The 12106-nt window shown below is 38.0% G+C and overlaps 1 protein-coding gene across 2 annotated transcripts in view; it reads right to left on the bottom strand.

Annotated features, from left to right (window-relative positions):
* The window catches only part of WDR44 (WD repeat domain 44), a 95017-nt gene that overhangs the window by 49036 nt on the left and 33875 nt on the right, over nucleotides 1-12106 (bottom strand). The window contains exons 2-3 of one of the 2 annotated variants that reach the window (XM_084870360.1): nucleotides 11644-11677; nucleotides 2716-2781 (exon numbers count right to left, since the gene is read on the bottom strand). In XM_084870360.1, coding sequence (XP_084726486.1) covers nucleotides 2716-2781; nucleotides 11644-11677 — 100 coding nt within the window. The remainder of the gene's footprint in view (nucleotides 1-2715; nucleotides 2782-11643; nucleotides 11678-12106) is intronic. The other variant, XM_084870361.1, reaches the window with a different exon arrangement.

The following is a 12106-nucleotide window of genomic DNA, read 5'->3' on the forward strand; positions in this document are numbered from 1 at the left end:
GTGGGGGGGGGGGGAACGGGGTGGGGGTAAAAACACATATGTAATACCTTAATCAATAAAGAAAATAAGAAACCCTGATCAGATTCTACTTCCTCCCTGAAGTCTTCCTCATTCCTATCCCTAAGCAGTCTCCTTTTGTGTTCTTATAATAGTTTCTAAGTTTACTTGAACACTTACTTATTATATTACATCCAATTCCCTCCTCTACTAAAATGTATACTACTGAGAACATTGTGTTCTGGTCTAGGGCATATCCCACAGCCTTTATTATTAATGTACAATAGTTAATTCAATTGAAAACACTGGAACTTAAAAAGTGATATCTAGAGTGTTAAGCCTCATTCTCTGTCCCATGGTGTTTACTCACTTTTTTCAGCTGCTAAAATCTACTTTAAAAATCACTATTTTTCTCCTACTAACTATGGTTACCAATTTGTTATTTACCCTAAGAAAAAAGTCTCTTTTAAAGGTGATCTCCTGGCTTGTGCATCGACACTCAACCACTATGCAACACTGGCCAGGAAAGAAAAAAATTATTTAAAGGGGGAAAAAAGCTCTAGTGGAAGAAGTAGAAACATTTTAAGCTTTCAACAATAAAAACAGCCAGACACATGTGATAGACATTTGCTTGATGGAAACTGATATGTCAAATGAAAATAGTATTGAAATATGATGAAAATCTAAAAATGGTAAAAGACAGCCGAAACTGGTTTGGCTCAGTGGATAGAGGGTCGGCCTGCGGACTGAAAGGTCCTGGGTTCGATTCCGGTCAAGGGCATGTACCTTGGTTGCGGGCACATCCCCAGTAGGGGGTGTGCAAGAGGGGTGTGCAAGAGGCAGCTGATCGATGATTCTCTCTCATCGATGTTTCTAACTCTCTATCTCTCTCTCTCTTCCTCTCTATAAAAAAATCAATAAAATATATTTTAAAAAATGAAAATGATAAAAGACAAAGGTAGAACACAAAATTCTATCTACACTACAATGAGGAAAAAGAATATGCAAATAGGTGAGAACCAGAGGAAATGCTAAAAAATCAAGATTGCTGTTTGTTATAGTGCATAATTGCAGGCAATTTCTGATTTAAAAAAAAAAAAAAAGGTACCACTTGAGGATATGTTATTATTGATTTGAGTGAGAGAAAGGAATGGAGAGAGAAACAACAATGAGAGAGAAACATCAATCGGTTGCCTCCTGTGTGTGCCCCAACTGGGAAGCGAACCCACAATCTAGGTATGTGCTCAAATTGAACCTGCAAACTTTTGGTGTACGGGTTGATGCTCTAACCAACTGAGCCACCATTCATTTTTTTATGTTGATACATAGCACCACAATTTCTCCCCAATAGAAAAATGTCCTTTTAAAAGAAAAAGTATGATCAATATTGAAATATGCAGTCCATTAGACTTTTTAATTCCATAAAAGTAGAACAATGGATCTCCATTGAAGGTGAGTTGTTCGATACCCTCCTTAGACATTTGGTGATGTCTGGAGATACTTTTGGTTGTCATGATGGGGTGGGGGAATCTATTGGTATCTAGTGGTGGGAGCCATGGAGGCTGCTAAATATCCTATAATGCACAGAACAGTCTCCCCTTCCTTCCACAAAAGAATTAACCAGCCCCAAATGTCAATAATGACATTTCTGAAAAACTCTAAGGTAAGGAATATGTCATCTTGTTGATTTTTGGAAACCTAATGGCTAGAACAGTGCCTAGGGAGCAGAAAACACTCAACATAAATGAATGAAAACACACCATCCTTTCTCCTTGGGGTTTATCCTGATACTGTGAACTACCCCATTGTCAAACTTTTTATCTTGTGCTCAGTCTCATCTAATAAACTGAATCTAAAGCTTCATAGGATCAATTCTTTATAATGTATCAAAGGCACTATGAGTAATGACTTCTTATAACTTCCAACTTTTAAAGACATCAAAATTTGCTATATGGAGATTCTACTACCTTTAACACTTGGTAGTAACCTGAAGAGTAGTTATAACTTATTTTAATACAAATACAAGCATAAAAATAAAGACACATTATAAAATTTTTTCTAAGTACTGTTTCAAAACAGGGGAAGGAGGCTGGGGGGAGGTTGAAGAAGGTAAAGGGAGTCAAATATATGGCTATGGAAAGAGACTAAACTTAGGGTGATGAATACACAAAGCAATATACAGATGATGTATCATAGAATTATACACTTGAAATTAATGTATCTTATTAACCAGTGTCATTCCAATAAATTTAATAACACAAATATGATTTCAAGAATAAATTACCAATTATAAAATAACTCCCAAAAAGCCTGATGATCTTCAATCACAAATTCAACAGATTCAAGGAACATTTCTGAACATCCACCATGTATTGACCATTATACTATACTTCATATAGAAAATTTTCTACTTTAAATATACTATGTAAAAAATAAAAATAAAATAAAAGTATGGCTGGTGTGGCCTAGTGGTTGAGTATTGACCTATGAATCAGGATGTCATGGTTGGATTCATGGTCAGTGCAATGCCTGAGTTGTGGGCTCCATCCCCAGTAGGGGGTGTACAGAAGGCAGCAGATCAATTAGTCTCATCATTGATGTTTCTATCTCTTTCCCTCTCCCTTTATCTCTGAAATGTAAATAATATTTTTTTAAAAATAAAATCAATAAATACAGCATGTAAACAACTACTAAACTTATATTGACATAATATCTTACCACATCTTGTTTCAATTCTTGTACAGGGGACTCATTTCCAACTTTTTGTGCAGTGTTCTCTGTTTCCTATTTTAAAACAAGAGAAACAGAGACCAAATGATAACATCCTTTCTTTACAACTGTTTAAAATGGGGACAAATTAGAATATACAGCATTAATAACTCAAACACCCAGCCCAGCTGGTGTGGCTCAGGGGGATGAGCATCGACCTATGAATCAGGAGATCAGGGTTGGATTCCTGGTCAGGGCACATGCCTGGGTTATGGACTGGATTCCCCAGTAGGAGGCATGCAGGAGGCAGCCAATCATTGATGTTTCTATCTCTTTCCTCCTCCCTCTCCCTTCCTCTCTAAAATCAATAAAAGCATATTAAAAAAAAAATAAATCAAAGGCCCAGAAAGGGCTCAAATGTTTGTATCCTGATAGATGACCAGAGGTTTTATGCCAACTGGAACAATATGCTTTATATAAGAAGGTTATCAATCAGGAATTTTTAATTTTTTCACTGCAACAGAATATTTTCCTTTAAAAGTGATTTTTTAACCTTAATAAACTGTGCAGCAGGGATGGGAAATGTCCGGCCCGCAGGCCATATAAGGCCAGCAAAATCATTTGGTCTGGCCCTGGATAGCCATTAGGGGTGAGTTAATTAAATGTATGATCAAATATAGTAGGCTAACTTTTAAGGTGATAATTTTGTGTGGCCTGCAAATGATGTTATAAATATCCAAATGGCCCTTGGCAGAAAATAGGTTCCCCATCCCTGCTATTCAGGAAGATAAGAACTATTAAGTACCTTCATAGCCTAAAAAGATTAAGGATTTAAACAAGAATAACAGAGTATTGCTGCATAAATATAAAAGGATATAATGCAGAAAACCACAATCAGAATATTGTTTTCTTAAAAACTCTATATTCTTTAGATAAAAGAAACAAGACTTAACCAGAAATTAAATGAAGTCCCCAAAACAATAGATGAACAAAATTAAACCCACTGAAAATACATATATATCTACGTATACATTCATATACACATACGTACACACACACACACACACACGCACACATATATTTGGAAGGTTAGAGAAGGTAAAAGTGGATACTGCATTTTTGCTAGGAAAATTTTTGAGTGAAATATGATAATCATACATTTGTAAATCATAATGTATTTTTTCTCCATCTTAAGTTGTCTTTACATTTATAGAGTACAGCAATTTGAACACTACTCCTAATATCTCTTCATAATTCTTGATGTATACCACAGACTTGTTAAAGGACACTATAAGCATTTTTTAAAATTTTATTTTACTATAAGCATTTTTTTGTCATATAAGTGACCTAAGACACATAAGAATGTATGTATTAAGGTAGCACTTCTACAAAGTATCCAGATGTTATCACAATAGGCTCCATGATATATTGTAGTTACTCCAGAGATTATTATAATGCTAAAGATACAATGTGCTAGAGAAATTTCTGTAGGACTTCTAATATGTTAAAACTGAAAAGCTGTTTCATTGAATTCCTTCTAGTATTTGGGGAACACTACCAATCTTATATAGATTGTACTAGATAAAAACTGTTTCATGGAATTTTAAGTGTTAGATAAAATTCAAAGTCTACCACAGCCCAAGAGCGCCTAACATATTGCCCCTGCCTCCACCATTGACATCTTCTACATTTTCCCTCTCCCTCTCCAACCAATACCCCACAATTACACTTGACGGCTCTCTACCATCCTTAGGATTATAGGTCCAGTGTTACTACATCAGAAAAGCCTTCCCTTACTACCCTAAAATAGCCTCAGCCCCTCAACTTTCAATCACGTTATCATATTTTCTTTTTCTTCTTTGTACTATCATCATCTGAAACTACCTTGTTTACTTATTGTTTTTCTCTTCCCTACCCTACTAGAATGTTAGCTCCCTGTTTGTTCTGTCTACCACTACTTACCTAAAACCATGGTTGGCAAACTATGGCTCGCGAACCACATGTGGCTGGCTCTTTGGCCCCTTGAGTGTGGCTCTTCCACAAAATACCATGGCCTGGGCGAGTCTATTTTGAAGAATTGGCGTTAGAAGAAGTTTAAGTTTAAAAAATTTGGCTCTCAAAAGAAATTTCAATCGTTGTACTCTTGATATTTGGCTCTGTTGACTAATGAGTTTGCCGACCATTGACCTAAAACAATGTCTGGCAGAAGTAATCATTTATTGAATGAATGTTAAATAATGCATGATCTGACTTTTCTTTAATTAATACACATATCTTAAGTTATATATCCTTTAATTGGATACTGGCATTAAATTTATTATAAACACCTATAATCAAAAGCAATTAAAGGTGGGGAAAGAGTTAACTGGAAAAAAGTGGTCTAAAGGTACAAACTTTTAGTTAGAAAATACATAGGTACTAGGGATGTAATGTACAACACAATGGCTATAGTTAACACTACAGTTTAATATACAGAAAAGTTGTTGAAAGTAAAAAGAGTTCTCGTTACAAGAAAAAAATTTTCAATTTTTTCTTTTTATTGTATCTATGTGAGAAGGTAGATGTTAGCTAAACCTACTGTGATAGTCATTTCCTAATATATGTAAATTAAACCATCATGCTGTATTATTTAAACTTATACAATGATGTATGTCAATTATATCACAATAGAACTGAGAAAAAAGAAACAAAAGAACAGTTAATTTATGTTAGAGAAACACCTTCAACTGTATTACAAATTAAGTATAAGTATCCAATTATCTTCCAATAACCGTTCATTAGTAGGAAAATCAGAGGCATTTGAACAATCTATTTCATGGATATTTCCCTAAATTAACCTAAACAAAATTATACACTAAATAATCTTGTACCTCATTTTAATTTGTTTGAATTAATTATAAAGATTACAGATTACTATTGTTACACTGACTAAAACTGCCAAGCAGTGATTAGACTTCTATTTTATTTGGCTTTAATAAAACTCTCTTGGACTTTGAACTTTTGAAAGCTATTAAGTCATACGTTTAAAAGAGTGATATGGCACCTACCAGGAGATAATCTATAGAGAAGCAAAATTGAAAGCTTTCTTACTAAAATCTCATTTAGTATATCTACATTTGGTATAGCTATCCTATATAATAAAAGGCTAACATGCAAATAAACCAAACAGCAGAATGACTGGTTGCTATGTGCACTGACCACCAGGGGACAGACGCTCAAGGCAGGAGCTGCCCCCTGGTGGTCAGTGCGCTCCCACAGGGGGGAGCACAGCTCAGCCAGAAGCAGGGCTCATGGCTGGTGAGTACAGCGGAGGTGGCAGGAACCTCTCCCGCCTCTGAGGCAGTGCTAAGGAGCAGGGAGCCTGGCTTCTGGCTGGTGAGCTCAGTGACAGTAGCAGAGCCTCTCCTGCCTCTGCAGCAGTGCTAAGGACCCCTTGGGGGATGTCCAACTGCTGGCTTAGGGGAGCAGGCCTAAGCCAGCAGTCGGATATCCCCCAAGGGGTTCCCCTGGACTGAGAGAGGGTACAGACCAGGCTAAGGGACAACATCCCCCAGTGCATGAATGTCATGCACCGGGCCTTTAGTATCTATATAGATATGCATAGATACACATATACATATACATATATATATATATATATATATATATATATATATATATATATATATATATCTACACACACACACACACACACATATCATATAAAATTCTCTCCCAGTGCTAATATCCAGGTCCTTTCCCTAGCACCTCAATCAGGCTTTGGGGATAAAGCAATGGAAGCCAAGTATGTGTCTGCAGACAACTAATACCAACTTAGCTAGACTTGAGATAGTATTCATTTATTACCTCTTCTGGATTTGGACTGCCCCATTACTAAAGCACAGTACCTACTAAATCCCAGCTTCCCACCATCAGACCATTTCTTTAACCTCTATCTATCACAACCTCAGAAACACACTTCCTTTAAAAAGTGTGGGCAGATCATTCAATTGCTAGCAATTCATACCACATCTATTTGTGTTGGCTATCAGAGTGCTGTTTGTATGTTCCTTACATTACTGAGTTATAACATTTGAGCTTTTAAATTTTAACAAGCATATTCAATAAAAGACTAAATCAGTTTCACAAATCATTTGTACAAAAGTGATCTACACTAAAAAAAAAAACACAACAGGAAACAATTCTTAAATAGCTGTCATAGTCATCCATCCAATCCTATCAATAATGTCTCTTTGTTGTTCTTATGTCTTGACATTCTAACTGCCTCTTAAACAACTCTCTCTCTGCACTTAGTCTCTTTTCTCCAAATATTCTTCTACCCTTCTACCATGTATCTTTTGTTAATTCCTCAGCAAAAAACCTTGGAGAGCCCTGGCTGGTATGTTCAGTGGTTAAAGCATCTGCCCATGCACCGAAGGTTTGTGGGTTCAATTCAAAGTCAAAGGCACCTACCTGAGTTGTGGGTTCAACCCCCAGCCCTGGTCAGGGTGGGTGCAAGAGGCAACCAATGGATGGATCTCTCTTTCTTCCCTCCTTTGCTTCCAATCTCTAAAAATCAATAGAAGAATATCCTCCAGTGAGGATTAACAACAACAAAACAAACAATAAACAAAAAAACCTTGGAGAGCACAACTGTAAGACATGTAAAAATTGATGTTTTAAATGTCTTTTTTTTTTTTTTTAATTTTAAAGCCAAGAGTTTTAAGCTGACATTTAAAAGTCTGGCCCCAATTTTCTTTTCCAGCATTCTATAACCGAAATATTTACATGGTCACACCAGTCTTTTAATGCTCCCAGCAAATTCTGTCTTTGCATATTAATTAGTTCATACTATTGCCTAACAAACAATGCTTTCTCAATTTTTCTCTATCACCTATGCAAATCTCTCTCAATTTTCAAAGCCCAACACAAGTTCTACCTCCTTCCTAAAACTTTTCTCTGCTATTCTAGGTAACAGTTCTGTCACAATCACCCTGTCTCTCCCTTCCTCCTCCAAACTCCATGTAGCACTTTGGGTCTATTCTATTTTATAAACATCAACACCTTATATGTCATCTCTTCACATACATATTCTTCTGTAAGATTATAAAATAATAAAATATAGATACTACATCAAATTTTTCTTGGTTTGCTTAAGCTATCAATCAATATGCTATATGTACATAATATGTACTCAATAGTCTTGAGTACATCCATGCCATAGAATACTACTTTACAGTGAAAAAGAACAAACCATTGATACATGCAACACCTTGGATGAATCTCAATCCTTTCAGCCAATCTCAAAAGGTCACACATGCCCTGCCAGGGTGGATCAGTCAGTGGTTAAGCATCAACCCAGGAACCAGGAGGTCACTGATTTGATTCCCAGTCAAGGTACATGTCTGGGTTGCAGGCTTAATCCTGTGTGTGGGGCATGCAGGAGGCAGGTGATGTTTCTCTCTCATCAATGTTTCTATCTCTCTATCCCCTATTCCTTCCTCTCTCTCAAAAAAAAAAAAAAAAACACAATGGAAACATAGATATATACTTAAAAAGGTCACACACTACATCATGCCATAAATAGGACATTCTCAAATGACAAAATTGTAGAGATGGAAAACAGATTAGTGGCTGCCTAGGGTCATGGATGATGTGGGGAAGGTGACAGGTGTGACTTTATAAAGGGATAGCACAAGGAGATCTTTGTGGTGATGAAGCAGATCTACATCCGAACTATGGTGGTGGTTACACAAATATACACATGTAATAAACTGACATAGAACTATATACTCACATTGTCAAATTCCTGGCTTTGATATTGAGCTCTAAATAAAATATAAGCACTGGGGAAATGGGTTAAGGATACACAGTATTTTCTCTGTACTGTCTTTGCAGCTTCCTGCTACTACAATTATTTCAAAATGAAAAGTAAAAAATAACAAAATCCAAATTCATATTTAGCTACTAAATATGTTGTTTATCTAATTTTATTTAAGTTAAGGACAATCTATAATTACAGAGAAAGTAAATTCCCAAAATCTATTTCACCTAAAAATATCTCAGAGCTAAAGTGGCTTTTAAAACCTATCTAGCCAAAACTGGTTTGTCTCAGTAGATAGAGCGTCAGCCTGCGGACTAAAAGGTCCCAGGTTCCATTCAGGTCAAGGACATGTACATTGGTTGCTGGCACATCCCCAGTAGGGGGTGTGCAAGAGGCAGCTGATCGATGTTTCTCTCTCATCGATGTTTCTAGCTTTCTATCCCTCTCTCTTCCTCTCTATAAAAACTCAATAAAATATATTTTAATAAAACAACAACAACAAAAAAATACCTATCTACACTAATAAAAGAGAAACAGGCAAATTGACCATACCTCTGCTACACCCATCAGCCAATCAGGAGTGAGTATGCAAATTAACCCAGCAAAGATGGTGGCAACCAAGGAGCTGGAGCGAGCAGGAGGCTTGGGTTACCCTGGCGATGGTGGAGGCCAAGCTTCCCACCTGCCCTGGCTGGCCCTGGCCTCCACTCAAGGCTACAAAGTTTCAATTATAGAAGATAAATAAATCCCAGATACTTGCTTTCAGCTGATCCTGGCGCTAAAAAAGAAAAAAACGGAGGGAATGGGGACTGGATTACCAAGGGGCGTGGCCAGCATGAAAACAACCCTCAGCTCCTTACGCAGCTAGTCACACTCCCATAGGGTGAGGGTTCCCGCTGGGGGGCTTGGCCAGCCTGCAAACAGCCCTCAGCCCTCACCTCAGCTGGCCAGGCACCCCAGGGGGACCCCCACCCTGAAGGGGACTTGGCCAGCCTGCAAACAGCCCTCAGCCCCTCACCTAGGCTGGCCATAGCCCCATGGGGTGAAGGTCCCCACTGGGGAGAGTGACCAGCCTGAAAACAGACCTCAGCCCCTCACCCAGGCTACCCCACACCTCAAAGGAACCCCCACCCTGATCCAGGACACCCTTCAGGGCAAACCAGCCGGTTCCCACCCGTGCACCAGGCCTCTATCTATACTAATAAAAGGATAATATGCTAATTAGATTGGGAGACCTTTCAGAAGTTCTTCTGGACAAAGCCATGATGGCGGGGCTAAGATAGAGGCAGTTAGAAGCCAAGAGGGAAGGGCAATTGTGGTGATCAGGCCAGGATGGGATGGCAGTTGTGAGTGATCAGGCTGGTGGGGGTGGGGCCATTGGGGGTAAGCAGACCACCAGGGGGGGCAGTTGGAGGCAAGCAGGACATCAGTGGGGTCAGTTGGAGGTGATCAGGATAGCAGGGGAGGCAGTTTGGAGTAAGCAGGCCAGCAGGGGGAGAGTTGGGGATAAACAGGCTGGCAGGGGGGCAATTGCGGGCAAGCACACTGGCACAAGGGGCAGTTGGGGGCAAGCAGGCTGGTGGCATGGGGCAGTTGGGGATGAGCAGGCCAGTGGCAGAGTGGTTAGGGGCAATCAGGCAAGCAGGTGAGCAGTTAGGAGCCAGCAGACCCAGATTGTGAGAGGAATGTTCTACTACCGGTTGAGGCCCGATTCCTGTAAACAGGCAGTCGGACATCCTTTGAGGGGTCCCAGATTAGAGAGGATGCAGGCTGGGCTGAGGGACAAACCGAGCCACTACCAGGGGTCTTCAAACTACGGCCCGCGGGCCACATGCGGCCCGCAGAGGAGTCTGATCCGGCCCGCCAGGTTTTTTGGGCAGTGAGCGCAGCCGAGGTGTTACAGTAGTAATTAGTAGTTCATATAGTCCGGCCCTCCAGCTCGCTGAGGGACCGTGATCTGGCCCCCACTTTAAAAAGTTTGAGGACCCCTGCGTGACTAGTCTATAATAATAAAAGTGTAATGTGCTAATTAGACTTGACAGCCAAAAGATCTTCCGGACATCCTTCTGGACAAAGCTGGGGTTGCAAGGGCTGAGCCCTTTGCATGAATTTTTTGCATCAAACCTCTAGGAAGCATAATAAAGAGCAATGATCTCTAGATATGGGGATTGAGAAGATGAGGAATGGGAAGGGAGTTACATTTTTGTTTATCTACTTTTGCACTGAGAAAATTTTAAACATGTATGTATACTACTTAAAAAAAGAATTTTTATAAAATATAAGGAATAAAGAATTACAATGTAACCTTTCTTAAGCACTCAATTTAAGAAAAAGAACATTGTTACTATTAGTTTTCAAGTCTTTTGTACATACTTTTCCATTTCCATTACATTTGTTACCTCTTAGAGATGTCCGATATCCTAAACTTTGTGTTTATCATTCTCCTGCTATTCTTTATAGTTTGAATATTCTATATAAATATGCCACTATTTATCAAAGAGACTGATGTGTATAAAAAGAAGAAAAGAAGGTAGGGGCACTGGAAGTGGAAAAAATAAAGCATGTTTGAGATTATAGATACATATGTCTAGAGACAAACACAACACACACATACATATCCCATTTGATATAAAATATCAAAATCAAGGAAGATGTATTTGGTGATATTCCTGTACTTAAAATGGCTCTCAGTGATATAATGACATTATACCAAACTTTTTGCTTATATATAAGGCTGGGATTGATTTTTATGTATGGTAATGATGATAATATAGATGCCCATAAGAAGTATACAAGTGTTTTGGTTACTACACATTTTTGCGATGCAAGTATTACTTTTGCAATTAAAACACACACACACACACACACACACACAAATACAAGTATTTTATAGTGTTTTATTCTAAAAAGTATAAACCAAATAAAATTAGAAATCTAAAAAATACTTATAGTCCTTCCATATAACACAATATATAATTAGTTATTTTACAATCTAATCACAAAGACAATATTACTTAGCAAAAAATAATAAACAGAAAGCAAAAGCAAGAAAATTAAGAATAACATAAAAGATAAAAATGAATGGAAAGTGCACATTATTTGTAGAAACATAACTTTCAGAAAGTATAACTTACCTTTAATGTTGAAATTCCAACCTTTTCTGAAGACCTGTTCAGAAATAAAAGCAAGGTGCCATTGAATAGTGCAGGTGAGAAAGAAAATACTTCTATATACTTATTAAAGACAAGTTCACATTTTTAAAAACATGTATGTATTTTGTGGTTGAAACAAGTCCCTGTGCATATAGAAAAATGTAAATTCACAAAAAAAGAGAAGAAAATTAAACTGACCCATAATCTTACCACATAGAGATTTGAGTACTTTTTGTCTTCCCAGATATATACAGGGTGGGGGCAAATGTAGGTTTACAGTTGTTCATATGAAAAATAATACAATCCTATCTAATAAAGAGGGAATATGCTAATTGTCCATCACACTCTCACAAAGATGGTGGTGCCCACAGCCAATAAGGAGAGAATATGCTAATTGACTGCCATGCCCTCAAAGATGGAGGTGCCCACAGCCATAGGATTGCGG

Source organism: Pipistrellus hanaki, assembly GCF_964339955.1.
Source record: "Pipistrellus hanaki genome assembly, chromosome: X".
In the NCBI taxonomy this organism is placed as follows: Eukaryota; Metazoa; Chordata; class Mammalia; order Chiroptera; family Vespertilionidae; genus Pipistrellus; species Pipistrellus hanaki.